At 42.6% G+C, this 26463-nt stretch overlaps 1 protein-coding gene across 1 annotated transcript in view; it reads right to left on the bottom strand.

The window, feature by feature from the left end:
- The window catches only part of LEKR1 (leucine, glutamate and lysine rich 1), a 174723-nt gene that overhangs the window by 53896 nt on the left and 94364 nt on the right, over nt 1-26463 (bottom strand). Inside the window, exon 6 of the mRNA XM_036753736.1 lies at nt 12633-12818. Coding sequence (XP_036609631.1) covers nt 12633-12818 — 186 coding nt within the window. The remainder of the gene's footprint in view (nt 1-12632; nt 12819-26463) is intronic.

Below are 26463 nucleotides of genomic sequence, written 5' to 3'. Positions count from 1 at the left end.
GACAGCGTATATTCTGGTTGCCCGTTCACCAGTCAGCCCTCCCTTTTGTCACCCCACTCCCCTCCCATCCTCTTTTCCCTTCCTTTCTTGTAGAGCAAGATAAATTTCTATGCCCCATTGCCTGTGTATCTTATTTCCTAGTTGCACACAAAAACTTTTTTTTTTGTTTTTGAACATCTGTTTTTAAAACTTTGAGTTCCAAATTCTCTTCCCTCTTCCATCCCCACCCACCCCCCTTAAGAAGGCAAGCAATTCCACATAGGCCACATGCGTATCATTATGTAAAACCCTTCCACAATACTCATGTTGTGAAAGACTATATTTTGCTCCTTCCTAATCTATCCCCCTTTATTGAATTTTCTCCCTTGACTCTGTCCCTTTTCAAAAGTGTTTGTTTTTGATTACTTCTTCCCCCTATCTGCCCTCCCTTCTATCATCCCCCCCTTTTTATCTCCTTCCTCCTTCTTTCCTGTGGGGTAAGATACCCAATTAAGTGTGTATGGTATTCCCTCCTCAGGTCAAATCTGATGAGAGCAAGATTCACTCATTCCCCCTCACCTGCCCCCTCTTCCCTTCCCACAGAACTGCGTTTTCTTGCCACTTTTATGCAAGATAATTTATCCCATTCTATCTCTCCCTTCCTCCCTCTCTCAATATATTCCTCTCTCATCCCTTAATTTGATTTTATTTTTTTAGATATCATCCCTTCATATTCAACTCACCCTGTGCCCTCTGTCTATATATATATATATATATATATATATATATATATATATATATATATATATATATATATATATATATATATATATATATATACATACATATATACATAAACACACACACACACACACACACACACATATATATATATATACATACACACACATATATATGCATATTCCCTTCAGCTACCCTAATACTGAGGTCTCATGAATCATACACCTCATCTTTCCAAGTAGGAATGTAAACAAAACAGTTCAACTTTAGAAAGTCCCTTGTGATTTCTCTTTCTTGTTTACCTTTCCATGTTTCTCCTGATTCTTGTGTTTGAAAGTCAAATTTTCTATTCAGTTCTGGTCTTTTCACTGAGAAAGCTTGAAAGTCCTCTATTTTATTGAAAATCCATATTTTGCATTGAAGCATGATACTCAGTTTTGCTGGGTAGGTGATTCTTGGTTTTAATCTTAGCTCCATTGACCTCCGAAATATCGTATTCCAACCCTTTTGATCCCTTAATGTAGAAGCTGCCAGATCTTGGATTATTCTGATTGTGTTTCCATAATACTCAAATTGTTTCTTTCTGGCTGCTTGCAGTATTTTCTCCTTGATCTGAGAGCTCTGGAATTTGGCAACAATATTCCTAGGAGTTTTCTTTTGGGGATCTTTTTGAGGAGGTGATCTGTGGATTCTCTCAATTTCTATTTTACCCTCTGGTTCTAGAATATCAGAATATCTAGAATATCTCCTTGATAATTTCTTGAAAGATGATATCTAGGCTCTTTTTTTGATCATGGCTTTCAGGTAGTCCAATAACTTTTAAATTATCTCTCCTGGATCTATTTTCTAGGTCAGTGGTTTTTCCAATGAGATATTTCACATTGTCTTCCACTTTTTCATTCCTTTGGCTCTGTTTTATAATATCTTGATTTCTCATAAAGTCACTAGCTTCCACGTGCTCCAATCTAATTTTTAAGGTAGTATTTTCTTCAGTGGTCTTTTGGACCTCCTTTTCCATCTGCCTTTCAAGACATTCTTCTCCTCATTGGCTTTTTGGAGCTCTTTTGCCATTTGAGTTAGTCTATTTTTTAAGGTGTAGTTACTTCCTTCAGTATTTTTTTTCAGTATTTTTTTGGTTCTCCTTTAGCAAGTCATTGACTTGTTTTTCATGCTTTTCTTGCATCATTCTCATTTCTCTTCCCAATTTTTTCTTCTACTTCTCTAACTTGCTTTTCCAAATCCTTTTTAAGCTCTTCCATGACCTGAAACCAGTTCATGTTTTTCTTGGAGGCTTTTGATGTAGGCTCTTTGACTTTGTTGACTTCTTCTGGCTGTATGTTTTGGTTTTCTTTGTCACCAAAGAAAGACTCCAAAGTCTGAGTCTGAATCTGAGTCCGTTTTTACTGTCTGGCCATGTTCCCAGCCAACTTACTTGACCCTTGAGTTTTTCGTTGGGGTATGACTGCTTGTAGAGTAAAGAGTACTTTGTTCCAAGCTTGAGGGTATGCGCTGTTGTTTTCAGAGCTATTTCTATACAGCCAGCTGTGCCACACCAGCACACACCTCCTCCCCCAAGTACCGCCAATCCGGACCATGACTGAGATCTAAGCTGGCTATGCACTCCCGCTCAGATCCGCCACCTCATTCCTCCCATCAAGTGGGCCTGGCACTGGAAGCAACTGCAGCTGTAGTTCTGTAGCTGCACCACCCCTGCTGTCCCCCGGGGTGGTGGCCAAACCCCAAACTCCTTCCACTCTGTCCCTGCAGTTTTTCCCATTAACCTTCTTTGTTGTCTTTGGTGTTCGTGGGTTGAGAAGTCTGGTAACTGCCACAGCTCACTGATTCAGGTTGCTAGGGCCTGTTCCGCCCGGCTCCTGGTCTGGTTGGTCCTGCCACCACCCACGCTGGGCTCTGCTCTGCTCCCAGCTCCATGTGTGATAGACCTCACCCAGCGACCATCCAGGTTGTTCTGGGCTGCAGCCTTACTTCCCTCTGCTATTTTGTGGGTTCTGCAGTTCTACAATTTGTTCAGAGCCATTTTTATAGGTTTTTGGAGGGACCTGGCAGTGAGCTCATGGAAGTCCCTGCTTTCCAGCTGCCATCTTGGCTCTGCCCCACCATTTCTATTCTTAAGTTGAGGAAATGGGCAAAGAAATGTTAAATGCCTTCTCCAAGGGCAATAGACTAAGAAGAGGCAGAACCGGGACCCAGGTCCTCCAGATCTTATTCCAGTTCTCCTTTCTCCATCCCATCCATATTGCCTACTATGCCCTGGCCACTAACCACAGTGTAAGAGAAATGGAAAATTATCTAAGAAAAAATTCTCATTTTCATATTTGCTCCACAGAAAAGTTGCCTTACAAGACAAAATACAGAAAGGTTTTCTGTTCAGACCTAGGTTTAAAAGGAAAGTTTGAAAGTTTGCCAAATGAATTTCAAGTAAGGATTTTAATACTACAGTGATTTATCTGAACTCTGCCTCTTGTGATTTGTGACTGCTGACAAAAAGAAACTAAAGGGCACTTTATCCTACCAGGTGGAAGGGAAATAAGTTAAGCTGACTGATTTGCTGGTCACACTGACCTCTGAGAAGAGCATTGCCAATTGGGAAAAATTATGCATTTGGGGGCACTTATTTTGGAAGTTACATCAGTGTGAACCAAACACAAAATTATATAACCATCTGTAACTAAATCTAGACATGGAAACGAAAGGTTTCATTCATTGGAAAATTTATTTCTCTTCCCACTATTTTTTCTACAAATTAAGATTAAATTATAGAATTAAAAGAAAAGCTACCATTGCCATCATTTGAATGGGGTTAAAATGTATGTTAGAATTTGGAAGCGCCTACGTTCTAAATAACAACAGCAGCAACAACAAAGTGGAACAAACTAATGGAGGAGGAGGAGGAAGAGGAGGCAATTCTCCAGTGAGTGTGGTGCTATACTAAAGGCATGTGGCTGGGTATTTAAAAACACTTGCATTTTACAGCTGCTATTCTACTATCTAGTTGTATGACCTTGGCAAGTGACTCAATTTTTCAGGGTCTTGTGGCAAAATGTGGGGGTTAGGCTCAAACTTCTAAGCCTGTGAGTTTGTATTTTCTGGGGAGAAGGCATTAGATCTATCCAACAGTAACTTAAAGATGAAACAATGAACTAAATCTATATAGAGGTAAAAAAAATTGTATTTACCTTTGAAATTGAGAAAACATTAAAGCAGAATCTAACCAACAGGGGCGCATATAGTCTAGACAAGGTGTTCTGTCAATAAAAATGGAATTTTTTCAGTAGAGTCACTAATAACAAATGTGATCAGGTTTACAAAGCACTTTACGTACAAAGACTTCACTGAAGGCCTTTTCCTCTTCTAAATGGTATATTTTGAAAATATGTTCATGGATTACAGATTCTACATGTTAATTACCAGGTGTCTAAAGAATCTTTGAGATTACAATTTGCTAGAGATATTGGGAAATTTAAGAATGCTATGATTTATTGACCACAAGGCAGACTTTTAAGGGATGCTTTCTAGCAGTGATATAGTCAAAGTAGGAGGAAGTGGATGGCACACAGGTGATAAGAGAAAATAGGGTTGTAATAGGTGGACTGGCAAGTGAGGGCTGGGGTCATAGAACCTGTGTGATGTGCCCTGTTGGGTTCTGGTGGGGGGGATACTGGGAAGGGAGTAGGGAGGTTCTCAATGACCTTGTTCCAGGTATTCAGCGGGATGGAGGAGTTGTTTTCCTTACTTGGGAGCAATGGCAGGTCTCTGCATGGTGATGAGAGATCTTTTCACTGGCTGCTGGGCTGGGTGGAGTGTGCCTACAAAAGGGGGAAGATGCACTTCCCTAACAGCTTTCACAGTGAAGAACTACCTGTCAGCTTCTGGCTGGGGAGGGAAAAGAGCTCTGGCTTCTTCTTCTCCCAAATGGTGTTGGGTCCATGAAAGCACAGAGCCTCTGGCCCTCCCATGGTTCTTTGTTGTTGTTCAGTCATTTCAGTTGCATCTTACTCTCCATGACCCCATTTGGAATTTTCTTGGTAAAGATACTGGAGTGGTTTGCCATTTCCTTTTCCAGTTCAATTTTACAGGAAATGGCAAAACAGGGTTAAGAGACTTACCCAGGATCACACAGCTAGTAAGTATCTGAGGCTGGATTTGAACTCTGTCTTAATAACTCCAGGCCAGGTGTTCTATCTACTGCACCACCTAGCTGCCCTCCTGTGGTTCTTAAGTGTCTATACTTTCTCATATGGGAGCATCTGAGTCATCAGGAAGACTAGGAGATCCAACAGCGGGAAGGTCCTAGCAGCTGGCAAGACAAGGAGATTCCCTCATAGCACTGGGAGCTTTCAATGAGAGCCTGAGTGAGTAAGAACAGCAGAGTTTCTGAAGAGCAGCATGTCTGGCCCAGCCTGGAAAGAAGTCAGAACTGAGCAAGGGAACAAATCATCCACTGGCTAGTCGTACTGAGAAGTTCATTTAGTCTCCAAGAAACGCCTCCCCACCCCCCACCTTGAGCAGAGGAAACCATTTTAAAGGGAGACTACTTTCCCCATGGGGCAGCTAGGTGTCGAAGTAGACAGAGAGCAGGGCCTGGAATCAGGAGGACCTGAGGTCAAATTCAGCCTCGGAGAGGAAATGTGTGACCCTGGACAAGTCATTTAACCTCTGTTTGCCTTGGTTTCCTCCTCAGTAAAATGAGCTAGAGAAGGAAATGGCAAACCACAGGAGCATCTTTGCCAAGAAAACCCCAAATGGGGTCATGAAGAGTCAGATACAACTTAACAACGAATCTCCCCAGGGACCAGGTGTAGAAGGGAAAATGCATGGATGTTGTTGTACTTTGGTCCTTGACATGCCTTCCTGATAAACATGCTTTTGTAGGAGCTAATAGATATTAATTTTTTAGTTAATGTTGGGAATATGTTAACTGACTAAATGATACTTGGAAGCACACTGGTGGGGGCCCATGAGTGAAAGTATTAGAAACTCTCAAATCCTCCTATGATCCTGAATGGAAATATAGCCAGCCACCCTCTGGAGACCAAATCTGCTGCTGCTTTTCAGAGGGAAGATAATAAGCCCAGACCCCAAGCTCTAAGATCGAAGGAAAAAGAATTCAACTAACGACACAATCAGTGCTAAAAAGATCTGTAGGGTTTTTTTTTTAAATTATAGAAAACAGAAGTTGTGGAAGGGACGGCGGAAGACAAAAAGACCCGTACCCATGGCCACAAGGACTGAATCTGGGCTCAGGCTGCACTGCTAGGCCTCAGTGATATAAAGATCTTCTGAATTATTACAAAAGTATTCCTGGGTAAAGAAGAGAAAGATTAGAATCATCGTATGACTGATGAAGAAACGCACACTTAAGATTGAGAATGTTCTCACTCCACTTGGCTCTCACTGAAACACAGAACACCAGTATTTATCAGATCTGAAATCCCCCAAATATGCAATAACATTTTGCTGCCCAGTGGAAATTTAGTGATGATGAATAGAACCCTACTTTATAGGCATTTCACTGGAGAAGACAGAAATTACACATGCGATTCATTTTTAAAAAGGAAACTCTCCTGTCTCAATTTCCTCATCTATATGCTTTTATTTGTTTTTTCATTCCTGTTTGTTCCTATTTGCTGTACTCTCACAAATGACAGAATTGTTCCCTGAAACTTTATAACCTTTTTTGCTCTTTATCGTCCCCAGCAGCCCATAACACTGGCTTGTTTTTTCTTCTTTTTAAAGTATGGGGTCTCTCTCTGTTTCTGTCTATCTCTCTCCTGTCTCTCTCTGTTCCTCTCTCTTCTCTGCCTCTCGTTGTCCTTCATTAAGAGTTTTCCTTCTAAAACAAAGAGAAGTCACACACAAACAACAGATTATTTTTTAAAATCAATCAACATGTTTTCATCAAGCATCTTCTATGTGCCAGGCTCTGTCCTAGAGGCTGAAGATATGAATACTATGAATGAAAGCACCCCGACTTTCCTAAAGTTTAAACAATAGGTAAGTAAAGCCAGAGAGCAAACATCCAAAGAAATCAATTAAAGGAAGAAGCAAAATCAAGCCAAGGGCAGGATCTCCCCAAGAGAACCCCCATCTTTGGGGAAGTGAGAGCTATCCCTGCCACTGCTGAACAAGATCTGTGCCATCACCCCAGGCCTAGGGACAGGAAGCCAGGATCAAAGCACCAGAGCAGGCCTGGTGGGGAAGAACATGACCACTGGTCCCAACAGGGAGGTAAGTACTGTTGCCAGAGCCAGAACAGTCAGGGGCCATTAAACATGTAGGTATGAGGTGATGGGTCCAAAGATCGGGAAAGGTCCAGTGGAGAGTGAATACAGTAGTACTGTAGGTCACAACAAGCCAGAAATGCAGTTGTCAGGACAATAGACGAGAGGTCCCACTGACATAAAGGCCAGCAGAGGGAGGCAGCTCCTGCCTCAAACAAGAAGATCCTTCTATTTGTTTTTCCCACTAGGGCAGAAGTCCACCCCAGGGCAGGGCCCAGGCCATGGGCGGGAGGCAGGAAGAGGTCGGGTAAGCAGCCAGGAGGGTGGGGAGATCAAGAAGGGCTAAGGTAGGAAAGGCCCTGGGGAATGTTGATACCAGCAGCAGAAAGAATTCACGAGGAGGTGAAGACTGAGTGGGCCCTGCCACAAATCTGCTGGCTTACTCAGCTAACAGTCTCTATCTCATTTCCAGAACAGAGAATGCTCTCATGGGATCATTCATTTAGAGCTAGAAAGCCCTTATAAGTGAGCTAGTGCCCTGTCCTTGTTTTCTAGATGAAGACAGTGAGGCACAGAAAGTGGAATGACTTGCCCAATGTCTTCACACAGACAGGCAACTGCAGACTTTGGAGTCAAGGCCAAGTTCATGATTCCCCATCCAGTGCTCTTTCCACACAGCGGCAGAGCAGACATGGACATCACACCCCTTCACGTCACTATGGTTGGATTGTGTCTCGACAGCAACTGAGCAAGCCACAGGAGCCCCTTGTATAGGATGAGGCCATGACCAGGAGGTGAACCAACTGGCTCACCTAGGAACAGGAGTGGCCTGCGTGATACAGAGACCATCTTTATTCTGTTCATCATTTTGTGAAGCATTTTCTTGAATGTTCTGATAATTTTAGTATTGAGATGTTAACAGAAAAATGATTAAAAAATAAGAAAAAAATTCCCCCATATTTCATTAACAGGTACATGGGAGTCTGGTGTTACTGTTAGTCTGAAGCAGTTGGACCAGTTAATTTCTCCCTTGCCTCTCCCTAGGTTGCCTTGTTGTCATCGTCAATAGTCACTACAACAGGAACCCCTGGAAATGTATTTTTTCCACCAATTCCAGATTGTGGGCTACCTAAGGGAGGAATTTATTCAGCACCACTAGCAAGGAACAGCTAATGGAGCCTTGAAACACCACACTGTTTGTGTGCCGTGTGGCTCTGTCATCAGGCTGCCATTGTGAGGTGTCTAAGCTGAGGCTCTAACGGCACAACATGGACCCGCAGCACTGGCTGGAGCCCAGGCTTCAGCTGTACTTGTGATGAGAATGCAGACCATCCTTAATGAAGGTGAAGACTGAAGAGGGATTCAGAACTAGGAGCTAATTAGAACTGCATTGGTTCATGCTTTCTAAGGGGGCTGTAAAACCAAAGGAAGTGGTGTTTATTTTAGCCAACAGATTCAGAAGAACAAGGGAGAATGAAGCCAGAGAGTGATCCAAATACTGCCTACAGTGACAGGAAACTTTGAGATACACAAAGCACTTTACACATACTCTCTCGCTTGAGCCTCCCAACCAGTCTGGGAGGCAGGAACTACAGGTATGATTATCCCATTTCACAGGTAGAACACTGAGGCTAAGAGAGCTTAAATCAGCCGTGCTCACCCAGCCAAGTTTCCAGATGTTGTTCATCCTTCATTTTTGAACAGCACTAATGACATCACAGGTGGCATCTTGACTTGCTTGTGAATTAGATTTAAGGGAGGCAGAGCTGCACAAGGTCATCAACCTCACTCTCCCTTCCAGAGTCATTGAAGTCTAGGCAGGACAAAAGTCAAGATGACTGACAGGTGATGTCCTGGGATGTACTGGATGACCTTGGTGTCTTCGATGTCTGACTAAGCTTTAAGCACTCCACAGTGCCTGCTTCAGCTGCTTTCACAGCCATTGGAACTAATAATTCTCACCCACCCATTCCACCAGGGGAAGTCTTAACATGCTTGGGGTAGACACCCCCTTAACTCATGATGGGTTTGAGGCTTGTCAGTTACCCTCAACCTGATTTAGCTTGTCTGCTGAGACAGTTTTACTGGGGTATGGCCACTGCGCATACTTCAGCTTCTTGGAGCCACAGATGAGAACTAGGGGACAGGTGGGCACCAAAGGGGGATGAGCAGCTCTGAAAAGGGCTCAGCAAGCCCTCACATTGGAGGTGCTAGTCCTCCTGAATACCCCATACACCCACAGCTAAGTAAGCGTAAGAGACAAGACTTCATCTACTAAGCCACACTATCCTCCTGATGAAGGAAAGAAATGAATTTCAGTAGTCTGTTAAAGGAAATACTGACTCTTGAACCCCACTTCTGTCTGCTCCCATTTATGTACATCAGAATTACCACAGTTCCTCTCAACCAACCAGTCTGTCTCAACAATTGCACTGTCTTAGCAGTGGCTTCCTCATCTGAACTCTCCAACAGAAGCTTGGCAAGGTCAGGGCCATCCTCTGAAACATCTTCATCTGCATTCTGGAGCTATTATCTTGCTTTAAACTCAGCCTACTGAGCCCATTTCTTCCAGTGCCATTGCTTGGAAAAATGAATTCCAATAACTGACTTTCCCCAGCTTCCTTTATTCTATACTAAATGGATGTCTTTGAATTGGAGCACTGTGCCCTCACTTCTAAAGTGGGAGGTACATCCAGCCAGGCTCCAGATAGCTCATGAATAGAGAAAGGCCTCATCCCTTAGGAGAGACTTTTCGTAAATGCCTTGATCATATCAAAGTCCCCTAGGACCTCCTGCCAGTTTCCCACTTCCCTCTTCCCAAAAATGGAGTGGGTCTCGGTGAAACTGTTCTGGTTCCTGGTGATCTCCACACTCTCTTCTAAAGACTCACAAACCTTTTGGTTTCTGAAACCCCAAATTTAGACAATATCTTCATGTTTCCAGTCTCCTAGCACCTTGGATGCAATTTGTCTAGGCCTAGAGACCTGAAATCCTTTAAAGGGCCTTGCTTTATTTCATCTTACTACTGTATCTAGATTGGAGTTCAATTTAATTCTCCCTTCATGAATTTCATCTTTGTATCTCCTACCACAGAGCCTTGCAGGGATTCCAAGAGGTTAAGGAATATGGCCTTAGTCATTGTCAAATGAAGAGTAGAGGGGCAGGATCTCAACTTTACTGACATCAATCCAGCCTCCTTTCCTCTACTCCATTCTATCTATCGATTGATCGAGCAATCTATCTATAGCGTGGAGTAGAGGAAAAAGGGCTATGCTTGGTGTCAGGAAAACGAGATAGAGAGACAGAGAGACAGAGATAGGGATAGAGACAGAGATAGAGACAGAGAGAGATACAGAAATGAACCCTCCCACAGAACACCTGCACATTGACCAAAATTCGGACAATAAGTATGAAACCAGAATAATTTTTTTTTAATTTGCCTATGAGTTAGGGACTTGCTGTTCATTCCAGTAATATGGTCTTTCACTTCAGTTGGTCATCCATATCACGTGAGCATCTATCACCTATGATTGCTGGCAAGTTTGGATTGAGTCATGCATGAAAATGCTGACTCACAAGAGGGTCTGCTGAGAGAGATACGGGAGCAGTTTGGTTTTACACAATGTAATGTAATGTTTGTCATACATGGCTATGGTAGCAAAGGGGGCAAACCCTCCAAGGAGTTTCATAAAATCCTAGGTAAATCTGACCTGTGTGCTAAGTCTATATTCACTCTTCAAAATCTGATCCCAGTTTGTGTGTATTTGGAAAAATATACATCCAGGGCTCCCATTAAGGTCACAAGAAGCTGCTGGTTCTTTTACAGATGGCTACAATCCTTATCATGAAATGGTACTGACTTTAGAAACTTTGATGTCCAATTTTAGATAAAGATTAGTAGGATTCAATTTACTCCAAGCAACACATAAAAGTTAAAGGCTTATGGAGAGGCTTTCTATTACATTAGCTACTTTGAAGCAGAAGTGGCCAAAGTGAATGGAGTGACAGGAAAATAAAAAAGCAAACTTGCTCTGTTCTCTGCCCAAGTGTCTAAATATAGATCCAGGGAATATTTGTATCTATCCAGAAGTTATTTTTATAAAGACCATAGGACTCTGTGATTGTTCTTTCTTGATGTGCTGAGGCGGCGACTTAAAAACAGAGCTTGACATTTCTCTTGAAGGCCATTATTTTAAAATAAATACAGTCATACATTCAATTTGCTGAATGCTTATAAAATATGTCCGTCTGCACCAGGCATTTTACCTGGGGCTATTTTTCAGGGATCCAGGTGGATCCAGAGGATCTAGGCAGCTTGTACTTTTTATTAGTTTTCATACACGAATGAACTGAACTAGTTTCTACTTGAAAATATCAGTACCAACATTTAGACAACTATAAGGTTGCATGCTAAACAGCTGAACTGAGGCCAATCCCAAGTCTTTTGACTAAAACTCCTTTCAGGTCAAGGAGGGAGAGGAGAACATTTGCAGTGGGGAAATGGTACATCTGGTTCACTTCATTTATTTCAAAAGTTCTTCAGAAGTGGTCTTCTTTTTAAAGTTGAGAGGATCCAGACAATGGCATGACATGAAATGCTTCAAGCCTGCTTTCATTAGTGAATGTTATCATGGGCTATTAAGAAGCACTCATATCATGATATCCCGACATGTCAGTTTATTTCATTTTCAAATGATCTAATTAAACTTCTTGCCCCAACTGTCAGTACCTCAGAGGTTTGCCCACCCTTCCAACCAACAGCTGAGCTAATAATGCTTAGAACAGCCTAAAAACCACATGATTATCAGCATCCTTGAAACCCTTTCTCTGACTGCCACCATCGCTGCAGATAAGGAAGGGGCCATCCAGGCCTCGGGGCCACTCTGGATTTTCTTTGCTTCATGGGTTTTCATAGTCAAACAAAACCTGCTATCAATCCATGAGCCTCTTGGTGATTGGGCTCTCCATATTTATTCCAGCTAGCCAGGTCCTCAGCAAGCAGCCACAGCCTGTTGCCAGGACTGCAGAAGATATCAGGTAAAGGATGGAAAACAAGTATAGGTCTCTATAGAAAATGCTAAAGATTCTTGCCAGAGCTCATTAATGGTTACATTCCCTTTCTATTAAGCCCATCTCCCCTAAAACCTATGGAATCCTGTAGACTAATCTCCCACCCTGAGCAAAGAAAGAGGAAGCAAGAAGGGCTCCTAGAAAGTAAGGAGCCCCTTCCCCTCCATGGGTCCTTAATGATTAAAAACCAATCACTGGCAATCACTGGCCCCATTGCTCTTCCGTCCAGAGTTCTCATCGCTCCTGTGTGATACAACACACGCTGTCTTACTCTCTTCCTTGAATGACCATAACTCTTTTGTTCCAGCCTGATCTCATTCTTTACACCAGAAGACAAAAGCACCTGCCCTTGGAAATAATGCCTTGCTTCCTATGAATCCAAGAGACAACACAACAAGGTGGATCTCATACCCAACGTTGAGTGCCATCTGGAGCAATCTGTTTTGGCTACAAAACACTTGGGTATATATTTTTCTTAAGCTGGAAATGTACAATGGGTACTTCTGGTAATTATAAAGGAAGGCAAATTCCAGAGGTTGCTTATTAGCATTTAGATATTCATGATTTCTTTCTGAAAACAAAAAAAAGCTTCTTTCTTACCTAGTATTTCCTTTTGAAGGTCGTGGCATCTGTTTAGCAAGCCTACTCCTTGCTGGCCTATCACCTGAATCTGTTGTGATTTCAACAAAGCCGTATCTGACACCATCTTCAGATTCTTCACTTCTTCCTCCAGGCGTACCTTATCTCGCTGGACTGCCGATAAAGTTTTATTCAGCTTGGCCATTTCTGTGAAGAAAAATTAGTATTAATAGGCATGGATGGCTGAAAGCTGAAACTTTTCTCTCCAAACTCTGGCTGGTCGATTGTAAAATCAGCTTGTGACTTTTCTGAGGATAAACACCTGTCGAACAGGAATAGCTCAAGAGTCTATTTTGTTTCCTAAGAAGAAACCAGGACAAGAGGTTCCAGTCCCAAAGTTGTAGACACTATTGAGGCGATTCTTAGTAGCCTGGATCATTATTAAATGCCCCTGGAGCATGCTTATTAAATGCTGACATTCTTGAAGAAATAGAATGTCCATCATGTTCTAGGCTTCCTACAACGTAAACTGCTTTTCTAGAAGCAAGGTCCATAAAAGTAAATACAAATAAATGGCCCTGTGATAGGCTATATGAGGGATGAGATTATCACTAATGGAGTAACAAGGATAAATGGCAGATACACTCTAAAAACGGAAAGAAAAATATGTGTTCCTATACATGGGAGTCCAAGTCCAAAGTAGCCAAAAAGAAGATTCCCAAACGGCCTAAGAACATACTCCCAGAAATAAGAAAGTGATGCTCCCTCTATTCTCTGCCCTCCTCTGAAGCACCGTACTCTATTCTGGCCACCACAGTTGGAGAGGCATGATGACAAGCTTAAGAACATCAAGAGAAGGGCAACCAGAATGGTAAAAGGCTTTTGAGTGTGTTACCTAAGGTTCCAATTAAGGAGCTGGGGATGTTAAGTTTGGAGAAGAGAAGACTCGGGGGGGGGGGGCATTATGGCCATCATCCTCAAGGATCTGAAAAACTGTCTCATGGAGGAGGGATAAAATCTTATTTGGATTGACCCTGGGGGCAGGGCCTGAAGCAATGGGTGGAAGATGCAAAGAGAGCAATGTAAGCTCACAGTCTGGAAAAATGTCCTGCCAGTAAGAGCTGCCTAAAGGGGACTGGGCTGCCAGGAGAGGCGATGGGGGTGGAGGACCACGTGTAGAATAGGACAATAGGGACACTTCCTTTTAGGTCTAGGTCATTGGAGATGACCACTGAGGCTCTTCCCAACTCTTGGATTCTCTATTTGGATGCTGATAGTTCTGCATCAGAGAGAAGAATTTCTTACAAGCACCAATCTTTTTTTCCTTCCTTGACTATGAAATATTGTATCAGATTGATCCCATAGAATCACCATTCTCAATTATAATGACATAACATTTTTTCTAAAAGGAACCTGACATGTAAATTAGGTTCTTGAACAATGAAGTGGAAATGTGTTTATAAAGACTGATTGATTCTGGGAGCAAACCCAATGTACATGATGACAATACTTCGCCAGACATTCACTCAAGCCCTGGCCCAACTTGACCCTGTTGACATGCACTATTCACTGCCACCACACTGTTGTATTTACTGTAACATGGAGCAGGTCTCAGAGACTAAAAAGGCAGCCATAGGAGACGAGTCAGTGACCACAACAAGTGAAAAACAGGACAGCAACAGTTGGGGTGAGAAGGGACAGGGAGAGGGTGGGGCCGGCATGTGGCTTGTAGCAGTGGCAATACAAGCTGAGAGGAGGACCAGAGTTTAGAAACCATATACAGCTGGTCAAAGAGTCCAGGATTATGGGCCAGCATGATGGGGTAGGGCTTCACCTTGGGAGAAAATACCTTGTAGGAGAAAAATGGAAAGAAAATAGAGAAATGAGGTTGGGCCCAAAACTTTCAACCTGTGTTTAAAACCTGGAGATCAAAATGGGTAGGAGCCAAAAAGGTAAAGGTAAACTTATTACCACTATCTTATACATTGAAAAATTATAGAAAACAGTAATTGTGTCATGAAAACCACTAATTTACCCTAAGCCACAGTTTCAAAAAGGCTGTACTTTGTTCTTAAAATAAATATTAAAGAAAAGAAAACTGGCATTTCTTTGTAACTAAAATTTCTTTTGAGTTTTTAAAAAGCTATAAATGTAGCTTCTCTTGGCTGAATAAACTGTACTGTGCCCTAACAATTTCTATCTATGTATAAGTCAGAATGACATGGAAGAGGACAGAGGGCGCACACTGATATGTATTTATCATCTGGTAAAATAACACTAGTGGGTTTGCATGCTGACTCTGGAAATGTACAGTGCTATCAGTCACTAAAATAACTCCTTATGTCAATGTGACTTTCTATCTGATATTAGAAGGAAAGGAATCTCAACACATATTTATGTCGATTTTATTCTCGCACATGTAAAACTACTGTAAGATCTCAGTGCTTATAGTTAGGAGTTGGTTGTAGTGTTTCTGTCACTCAATGGAGATGAAGGCGGCAAGGCTAGACCTACAGGGGTGAATTCACTTCCCCTACACGGGTTCATTGACCTTGGGGGATTGTCAACAAGTAAACAGTGGTACCCATTCATGGGATGGCTTAGGTTTAGCTAGCTTAGTGAAACAAGACTCTCAACATGTTTCTGCTTTTCTTTTTTTTTTCTTTTTCTTTCCAATTTGAACTCAGCTTTTTTTTTAATTTAAATTTATTTATTTAACATATTTAGTTTTCAGCATTGATTTTCACAAGAGTTTGAATTACAAATTTTCTCCCCATTTCTACCCTCCCCCCCACTCCAAGATGGCATATATTCTGGTTGCCCTGTTCCCCAGTCAGCCCTCCCCTCTATCACCCCACTCCCCTCCCATCCCCTTTTCCCTTCCTTTCTTGTAGGGCAAGATAAATTTCTATACCCCATTGCCTGTGTATCTTATTTTCTAGTTGCATGCAAAAACTTTTTTTTTTGTTTTTGAACATCTGTTTTTAAAACTTTGAGTTCCAAATTCTCTTCCCTCTTCCCTCCCCACCCACCCTCCCTAAGAAGTCAAGCAATTCAACATAGGCCACATGTGTATCATTATGTATAACCCTTCCACAATACTCATGTTGTGAAAGACTAACTATATTTTGCTCCTTCCCAACCCATCCCGCTTTACTGAATTTTCTCCCTTGACCTTGTCCCCTTTCCAAAGTGTTTGTTTTTGATTACCTCCACCCCCATCTGCCCTCCCCTCCATCATCCCCCCCCTTTTTTTCTCCTCCCTCATCTTTCCTGTGGGGTAAGATACCCAATTGGGTATGTATGGTATTCCCTCCTCAGGCCAAATCTGATGAGAGCAAGGTTCACTCATTACCCCCTCACCTGCCCTCTCCCCTCCTCCCACAGAACTGCTTCCTCTTGCCACCTTTATGCGAGATAATCCACCCCATTCTATCTCTCCCTATCTCCCTCTCTCAGTATGTTGCTCTCTCATCCCTTAATTTGATTTTATTTCTTTTAGATATCTTCCCTTCATCTTCAACTCACCCTGTGTCTGCTCTCTCTTTCTTATATATATATGTGTATATATATATATATACATATATACATACATACACATTCACATATATATACATAAACATATATATATATATGCATATTCCCTTCAGCTACCCTAATACTGAGGTCTCATGAATCATACATGTCATCTTTCCATGTAGGAATGTAAACAAAACAGTTCAACTTTAGTAACTCCCTTGCAGTTTCTGTTTCTTGATTACCTTTTCATGCTTCTCTTGATTCTTGTGTTTGAAAGTCAAATTTTCTATTCAGTTCTGGTCTTTTCACTGCGAAAGCTTGAAAGTCCTCTATTTTATTGAAAATCCATATTTTGCCTTGGAGCATGATACTCAGTTTTGCTGGGTAGGTGATTCTAGGTTTTAATCCTAGCTCCAACTACAACTGCAACCAACTCCTAACTATAATTCCAAGCCCTTCGATCTCTTAATGTAGAAGCTGCCAGATCTTGGGTTATGCTGATTGTGTTTCCACAATACTCAAATTGTTTCTTTCTGGCTGCTTACAGTATTTTCTCCTTGATCTGGGAGCTCTGGAATTTGGCGACAATATTCCTAGGAGATTTCTTTTTGAGATCTATTTGAGGAGGTGATTGATGGATTCTTTCAATTTCTATTTTGCCCTGTGGCTCTAGAATATCAGGGCAGTTCTCCTTGATAATTTCTTGAAAGATGACACCCAGGCTCTTTTTTTGATCATGGCTTTCAGGTAGTCCAATAATTTTTAAATTATCTCTCCTGGATCTATTTTCCAGGTCAGTGGTTTTTCCAATGAGATATTTCACATTGTCTTCCATTTTTTCATTCCTTTGGTTCTGTTTTATAATATCTTGATTTCTCATAAAGTCACTAGCTTCCACTTGCTCCAATCTAATTTTTAAGGTAGTGTTTTCTTCAGTGGTCTTTTGGATCTCCTTTTCCATTTGGCTAATTCTTCCTTTCAAGACATTCTTCTCCTCATTGGCTTTTTGGAGCTCTTTTGACATTTGAGTTAGTCTGTTTTTTAAGGTGTTGTTTTCTTCAGTGTATTTTTCGGTATTTTTTTGGGTCTCCTTTAGCCAGTCATTGACTTGTTTTTCATGGTTTTCTCGCATCTTTCTCATTTCTCTTCCCAATTTTTCCTCTACTTCTCTAACTTGCTTTTCCAAATCCTTTTTGAGCTCTTCCATGGCCTGGGACCAGTTCATGTTTTTCTTGGAGGTTTCTGTTGTAGGCTCTTTGACTTTGTTAACTTCTTCTGTCTGTATGTTTTGGTCTTCTTTATCACCAAAGAAAGAATGCAAAGTCTGAGACTGAATCTGGGTGTGTTTTCGCTGCCTGGCCATATTCCCAACCAACTAACTTGACCCTTGAGTTTTTCAGTGGGGTATGACTGATTGTAGACTAAAGAGTTCTATGTTCCACGTTTGGGGGGGAGGTGCCAGCTCTGTCACACCAGCACTACGCCTTCCCCAAGAACCCCCAACCCGGACTGGGCTTAAATCTTCAGCAGGCTGTGCACTCCTGCTCTGATCCGCCATTTAATATCTCCCACCAGGTAGGCCTGGGGCCAGAAGCAACAGCAGCTGTAGCTGCCCCACCTCCGCTGCCCCTGGGGCTGGAAGCCGAACCAGGAACTCCTTCCACTCCTGCAGCTTTTCCCACTAACCTTCTCTGCTGTCTTTGGTGTTTGTGGGTTGAGAAGTCTGATAACTGTCGCAGCTCATTGATTCAGGGTGGTAGGGCACATTCCGCCCGGCTCCTGGTCTGGTTGGTCTGAGCTGCTCAAGCTGGGCTCTGCTCTGCTCCGCTCCCAGCTCCCAGCTCCCAACTCCCAGCTCCATGTGGGATAGACCTCACCCAGAGACCATCCAGGCTGTCCTGGGCTGGAGGCCTGCTTCCCTCTGCTGTTTTGTGGGTTCTGCAGTTCTAGAATTGGTTCAGAACCAATTTTTATGGGTTTTTGGAGGGACTTGGCAGGGAGTTCACGCTGGTCCCTGCTTTCCAGCCACCATCTTGGCTCCACCCCCTCCCCCGCTTTTCTAATAGAAAAACGTACTCCCTTATTACCTTTAAATGGAAATGATGATTATCTGTAACGTCTACTTTCTACTAATAACTTTCTCCTTCCTCTCAAATGGCCAGTCACCACCCAGCCATTCCTTCTCATCCCAAGTGACTCTTGACTTGTCTGCGTCCTTCCTGAAATCCTCCCTACAGGATTGTCCTGATGTGCTGGAGGCCTTCCTCTAGAACTCGTAGCCTTCCTTAGGTGTAAGTGTAATACCGAGATGGCCTCTTAGCTATCCCCAGCTCACACTATGTGACTCCTCTTCTCTTCCATCAGAAAAGCTGACATTAATTATTATGCCATGGCTTTGGAACTTGAGGCAGCTATGCCTGGTGTATGCACCTCAACCAATAAGCACTTATTAAGTGCCTATTATGTGTCAGGCTCTGTGCTAAGTGCCAGGGATACAAAAAGAGGCAAAAGACAGACCCTGCGCTCATGCAGCTTACAATCTAATGGGGAAGACAACATGCAAACAAATACATACAACTCAAATTATATACATGATAAATAGGAAAGAATTAACAGAAAGAAGGCACTGGAATTAAGGGGAGGGTTGGGAAATGTTTTAGGTAGAAGATAGGGTTTTAGTTGGGACTTAAGGAAACTAGGGAGGTCAGCAGGGGGAGTGGGGGAAGGAGAGCATTCTAGGCATGGAAGACAGCCAGAGAAAATGCCAGGAGCCAAGAGATGGAGTGTCCTGTTCTTGGAACAACCAGCAGGCCAGTGTTAGAGATAGTGACAGAGATAGATATCTCTATCTCTAATCACCAGATTAAAAACTACATGTAAGGTGTATGAAGACTGGAAAGGTTGAAGAGGGTTATGTTATCAAGGGCTTTGAATACCAAACAGAACATTTACTATTTGATCCTGGAGGCAATAAGAAGCCATGGGGGTCTACTGACATGACTAGACAGGCATTCTAGGAAAATTACTTTGGTGGCTGAATGGAGGATGATTGGAATGGGGAGAGACTTGAGGCAAGCAGGTCCACCAGCAGCTATTGCTGGCATTGAGGTGATGAGGGCCTGCACCAGGGCAGGAGCAGCATTACAGGAAAGAAGGCGGCATATTGGAGAGATGTTGCAGAGGTAGAATCTACAGGCCTTGGCAACAGAATTGATATTAGGGGGAGGGGGAGAGGGATAGTGAGGAATCCAGGATAACTCTTAGGTTATGAGTCTGAGAGACCAGAAGGATGGTATTTCCTCTACAGTCTTGGGAAGGTAGGGGGTGGGGGGGAGGGTTTAGAGGTGATAACGAGTTCCATTTTGGACATATTGAGCTTAAGATGTCCACTGGACATCCTATGTGAGATATCTGAAAGGCAGTTCAAGATGCAAGATGGGAGATGAAGGTGGCAAGGCTAGACCTACAGGGGTCTAGCAGATAGTCTGGGGCAGGATAGGTAGACTGGAGAGTCATGAGCATAGAGATGGTAAGTGAATCCATGGGCACTGATGAGATTACCAAGTGAAGTAGTATAGAGAGAGGAGGACCCAGGGCAGAACCCTGATGGACACCTATGATTAGAGGGCATGATCTAGAATAGGATCCAACAAAGGAGACTGAGAAGGAGCAGTTGGATAGGTAAGAAGGTAATCCTAAACACTTCTGGGTGTTGCTGCCCTTGCTCAGAGAGCGTCAGTGGTTCCCCATAAGCCCATACTCCTTCAGCTGGCATTGAAAGCCCGCCATGCTCTGGCTCTAGCCTTCTTTTCTGACCTCATTTCTCCTACTTTTCTACATCACAGCTATTCTCCAGCTTCTCTGTCATTGCTCATGCCACTCTTCCCCCCCAGAACCTTTCTCCAAAATTGTGGTCTGCCAAATCTTGTGCCTTCTTCAGCTCCGAGGCCACTTCCTCTGATCCTCTCCGTCAGAAATGATCTCTTTGTCTCCATTGCTCTCCGTCTCTATCTCTCTCTGTGTCTTTGCCTCCTCTCCCATCTCTCCCTTATACTTCCCTTCTAGTGCTCTGCAATATTACCTCAAATGAGTGTTACTGATTTGGGTGTGGGCCTTTCCATCCTACTAGAGTGTAAGCTCCTTGAGCACAGGGCTATGCCTTATTCCTCTTTGTATCTCTCCTCTAAGTACAAAGTACAGGACTTTGCAAAGAACGAGTTAATAATTATTATATAAATAAATAAATGGATTTTACAGCAAAACATCTAAATGGTTTTCCACAAGAACATTAATCCAAGATCCTAAAGCTTTTCCAATCAGGTAGATATTAATTTTGGAAGTATCCCAAGGCCCATCATCTGAGATGTCTAATTTAGTCTAGAAACCACTAAAAACTTAAAGAATCACTGTGACTGCATTAAACAAATCTCTCTAGTCAACTCCTGATAGGCAGGAGTCCATGAAAAATATAGTCTGCCTTTGCAATGTTTACGTTGGGGTCCTCTAGCCCTTATTGAGTATTGGTTTAGATTTTGATTGTAAAAGCACAAGTCAACCATCAACTTGGCATGGAGAAGGGTTTAGAGAAAATACTGATTACACATTTTAAAAAGTATAGCTTAAATATGTAATGTCTTTTATACTCATTTTGAAAAAATATAAGTATCCCATATTTTTTAAATCCACCTGTCTATGAACATGAAAACTTAAGATAGTTTAAGGCAAAATTAATATAATTAGAAAGAAGTTCTTCATTTTACAAAATAATCCACCACAAAATATCTCTGAAGATTGTTTGTCTGGTGCATTAACCTAATTAGATTTAGAGACATTCAGTGTGCAGAAAGCTTCTTTGTAAACATCGACTGTATACAGTGAAGAATACTGGTAACAACTGGAGCAGGTCAATCTTTCATCTTCACCAGTTAACTCCTGCATTCCCCTCAAATGATGACGTTCAAAACATTCTCTCTTCAAGCCTCCATCTCACCCCTCCCCTTTGATCTTGGCACAGGTCCTCACTGTCACTTTACAGAGAAAATTAGAGACATTATTGACCTCCTCAACTGCTCTGTCATACTCTGAGATTTCCAATAAATCTCAATATATTCTCAATATCCTCCTCTATATTTTCCTCTTTGGCCTATGAAGAATGGGTGGCTCTCCCCACTACCAAGGTTAAGCCCTCTGGAAACATCAACACCCTCCCCTACAGTTTCTCCCATGACCTTGCTCCATCTATTTCTCATGCATCTTCAGTTTCCTCTTCTGTACTGTCTTATCTCCTTCATGTTCCCTATTACATACATACATGCGTATATTTGCACGTGTGTGTACATATTCACATATGTATGTATATATGTATGTGTGCATTATACACACACACTTCACCATACTACTCTACCAGAGGCTGCTGTGTCTGCTTCACACACCCCTCACTGCCAGCCTTCTACAAGGTGTTATCTGGTGTCGGTCCTCTTTACTTGAAAGAAAATACTCTCTCCAAGACCACAAATGACCTCAGCATCGAACTCAATGACCTTTATATAATCTAATTCTCCTTGACCTCCATGAAGCATCTGACACTATCAATTACTTCCTGACATCTTTGAGAAAGGAGAGGAAAAGAGAGAAGAGGAGAGGAGAAGAAGGAGGAGGGGAAGGGAAGGAAGGAAGAAGGAGATTATCACAAAAATTCATGAGGGAAAGGGGAAAGGAGGGGAAAGAAGAGATTATTGTTATCATCGTCAAAAATTTACACAAACACTGGCAACTTGTTGACTTTAAGAGCTGAAGAATTCTTAAAGTTAAACACCAGTAGAAATGTTTGGAACCATTCTGAGAATATAAGAATTAATCATTTAAGGTTTTGGTTTTTTTTGTTTTGATTTTTGCAAAACAACAACAACCCAGCATAATGGTTTAATCTAGTTATAAAGGACAAGTGTAGCAGAACATGGAATAGCACTAGCTTGTGTTTATATATTGTTTTATATGCACATATATGTTTGTATATAAATGTCTGTGTCCATATACATACATACACACACACACACATATATACCTTATTTGATTCTCACCATGGTTATTGTCATTACAATTATTCCCATTTTACCATTTTAAAGATTAGGAAAATGAGACTGAAGAGTGAAAGGCTTGCCTGAGGTCCCTTGACCAGGATAAGGTGGAGGAAGCCATGAGGAGACAGGCACTTCTGAACCTGATTCTGCCCAATAATTCTATTTTAGAATTCTTAACACAGAAAGACAGGAAATCTGGGTTTATTCCAGAGTATAACAGAGTCTGGCACATAGTAGGTGCTTAAAATGGTTTTTTTGGCCGATTAAGTCAGAATCCAAAAAAGATCTTGATAGATTGAAACCAGGAGCATTATGAAGCTCAAATGAGAAAAATGGATGTAAAAAAGCACACTGCAAATCTCCAAACACTATCTATAGAAACGGCGGCGGCAGCAGCAGCAGTAATGATGGTGATGGCGATGGTGGTGGTGGTGATGATGATGATGATGATGATGATGATGATGATGATAACTACTGTCATTATTATAAGTGTTATTAGCCTCCAGTCCCCAGGCTTCTATTCAGGGAGCATCTTCTTTCCCTGACCGTTCTGATGCCCTCCTGTTGATCTCAGGAAAAAAATATGAAATACACTTTTAAGTTTAATCTACATTATTAACACTTTTTACAAAAAGGCTAGACACTCAACAATAAATTTGAACCCTGATTTGTAGTGACTGACAATTTCTGAGCCATAAATGCTCACAAGATGGCTGGAGCTGGTGCCAACATACCCTTGGCTATAATCCTGGAATCAACTGAAGATACAATTGAATAGGAATGAATGTAATTCATACAGAATTTTAAACAGACCAAAAGTCACAAGAACCTCATAGGAGACATATCATTGCATAGCAATTCATCAGAACAAGCTCTGGGAGTGTTCATGGACTGCAGGTCACTGACAAAGCAACAGTAAGAGGTGCATAACTTCTACGAATCAGGGGCTGATAGTCCTGCTGTGCTCTGCCCCAGTCAGATTGCATGTGGCCATTTGAGGTGAGTACCATCTTTGTGGCTATACCTCAGCCCCCCACTCACTGATTAGGTCCCCAGAGGGCAGCTACCACCCCGGGTTCAAAAGTACTCCGTGGGTTCACACACCTAAAATTATAATTTTTGAGCTCCCACCAGTAGATTGACAGATCCACCTAGCTCAAAGCAAAGGCACTAAGATGGCACAAACCTGGGGCTCATCACCCTACAAATATACCCAGCAGCTGTGGAAAGAATGGGGACACACTTTGAGCCCACTGGTGGTAAGGCCCACAAGTACAGACAACCGAGTTCAAACTCACGCCTCCAGGCCTCTAAAGCCCCAGTGTCCTTTTTCTTGTGACAGGCTCACGCTAATGCCCTCTTCATCCTCTCTCAGGACACAGCATCTCTTCTGGGTAGGCCACTCAGCTGCAGGCTTGCTGCTCAACTCTCAACTACCAAGGCTAGTTTTCTCTTGAGTCCCTAGTAAACTGTCCTCTGCTGCTGAAGGGCACATGACACAAATCTGCTTCCTTTGTCTAGACTCTTCCTTTGCTTCCTACTAGGTGTGGTATCTCCTACCAGGCAAGTAGTTCCAATAACAAGATGAGGGAAGAAAAGCAAAACACCCTAATTCCCCCTTTGCCCTCTGGCAAAGGAACAGGAGTCACATGCCACAAAATTGTTTCCTGCCTCAAATGACCATTGCCTACTTCCAGGGCTTCCAGGCTTGTCTTTTTAAAGGTCATCAAGGACATGGTCCATCTTTGGCCATCCAATAGCCAGCTGCCTTTCCAATTTAATCAGGAGAAACTTTTTACACTTTGTAAAGAAATAATAGGATGTAGGCACATTTTTGTACTTAGTTTCACATAGTATAACCTTATCAGCCCTGTTACCTTCTCTATACTATGGTTTTATCACCTGGGGGAACTTCCCCCATAAGTCATAGAGTGTCCCCATGAGAACAAGCAGAATGATAAAAGACCCTGACTTCATCCCAGAGGCCGTATGAGGATTGGTTGAAGGAAGTAGAACTGTTTATCCTGGAGAAGGCAAGACTCAGGTGACACATGATACTACCTTCAAATATCTGAAGTCAACATGTGAAAGGTGGATTCCACTTGATATGTTTGGCCCCAGAGAATAGAAAAAAGCATGACAGGTGGAAGTGGCAAAGAGGAAAGTTTAAGCTTCTCATAAGGACAAACTTGCTCATAATGGAGTTATCTGAATGTGCAATGGACTGCTTCAGGAGATGGTGAGATCCCCCTCACCAAAGGTCTGCCAGCCAAGGTGAGAGGACTACTGGTTGGGTACATTGGAGGGGGGATGCTTTGTCAGATGGGAGCTGGAACAAATGGCAGCTGAGGTCCCTTCAAACTCTGGTCTTCTCTGATGGGACAGAACACAGCTGACTAATAGGGAGCTGAAACCTTAGCTTACTAAACAGGGAAACAATAAAAGGCCACCCAGCTGTCCTGGAGTTTGAGATGCCAAGCCCAGAGAAACTGTATCTAAGGCAAATGAAAGCCCTAGCAGATATGATCATTAAGCCCCAGTGAGTGACTGCCAAATGATCCTTGAGAGAGGACCTAAGAGGACCCAACATTGTCCTGATTCTCACAAAATAACAGGGGACTGGGGGGGGGGATGGGGAGGGAGGGAAGCAGATTCTGAAGACTATAGGGCATGGAGTTTGACTTTGATTCTTGGCAAAACTATTCACTATCTTATTAAAGGGATGGTTAATGATAATTAGGAGGCCATGATCACAAAGAACTGGCAGGGCTGCTTTAAGAACAGGTAATGCTAGACTAAGGTCATTTCCTCTTTTGACAGGGCAATTAGACTGGCATAGCTGGGGATTGCTAGAAATAAAGGTCACCCAGAAGGTCAATAGCACCTTTAACCAGGTGTCTCGTGCTTTCTTTGTGGACAAGATAGTGAGCTGTGGGCTAGATGACAGTACAGATGAGGTGGATTAGGAGCTGGATGAACAGCCAGACCCAAAGACTCGTCGTTTCAGGAATGACGTCACACCGAAGGGAAGTCTCCAGGGGATCAACCAGAAATCTGTTATGGGCTCCGGCCTATCTGAAAGTCACTCAGCATTTGGAAGAGACATCTATCCCATGATTATCAGACTGGCAGGGGACACCAGCATGAGTGGGATAGCTAAAACACTGAGTGACAGTTAGGATCCAACAGGCCAGAAAATGGAGCTGAATTTAACAAGTCAAAATATAACATTATGGGAGAAAATACCAACATTTGGGCTCAAAAGAATCAACCATACCAAGTGTAAGATGGAAAAGATGTGGCCAGGCAAAAGTCCTTGTGAAAACAATTGGGAATTTTAATGGGAATAGCTGGCATTTGCACAATTCTTTACATTTTGCAATGGGTGAGTGCTACATACATTATTATTCCCATTTTATAGATGAAGAAGTTGAGGCTTAGAGACAAGATGACTTGCCCAAGGTCACATGGCCAGTAAGTACCAGAGGCGGGGTGCAAACCTAGCTTCTGAAGGTCAAGGCCAACTCTCTCTCCAGGCTGCCTTGCTGGGCAGGAAGTTCACCATGAGTCAGCTCTGTGATATGGGAGCTGAGAACCACCATGTGACCTTGGGTATAAAGGGAAGCAGAGGCTAGAGTAACAGACAAATTGATGGTATGTGGTACCCTATAGTCAGCCAACTTCTTAAATAAACTATTGGGGAAGGCACCGGTGATATTCTGGAGAGAGTCTGGAAGGCAGGCATCTACTAGCTTGATCAAAGACCTCTGGGTCATGCCGTGTAAGGATCAGTTGAAGGGAGGAGGGGTACTGATCCTGGGAAAGAAGAGACTCAGGGAAGATGAGTCTCCAAAGGGCTGTCACCAGAAGAGGGGTCAGGCTCATGCTAATTGGCTTAGTGGATGGGAAGTTGATGTAGGTTGCATGAATAGAAGATCCTTCAAAGGTTCTCCAAGGTAATGTCAAGGGCTCTGATATTGGGGGTCCACCTAATTGGAGGTCTTGACATTGAGGCTAGACAACCATTAGCTGGAGATGTTGTAAGGGAGATTCTTTTCAGGGGTGGGCAGGATTCACTGGCTTCCAAGGTCCCTTCCACTTCTGAGCATCCATGATGTGGAAGGAGGAGGATGTGAGGCCTAGTTATCTGGCTCCTAGCCATATCATGCAGACAGGAGCCTGCTTCCTGCTTCCTGCTTCCCAAACCCACTCAGGTCTCCACAGACAAAGTTTGTCTTTTTCTTGATGTTTAC

This window comes from Trichosurus vulpecula, chromosome 4 (genome assembly GCF_011100635.1).
Source record: "Trichosurus vulpecula isolate mTriVul1 chromosome 4, mTriVul1.pri, whole genome shotgun sequence".
In the NCBI taxonomy this organism is placed as follows: domain Eukaryota; kingdom Metazoa; phylum Chordata; class Mammalia; order Diprotodontia; family Phalangeridae; genus Trichosurus; species Trichosurus vulpecula.
The sequence above is the reverse complement of the archived record's forward strand: the minus strand, read 5'-3'. Positions and strand labels throughout refer to the sequence as shown.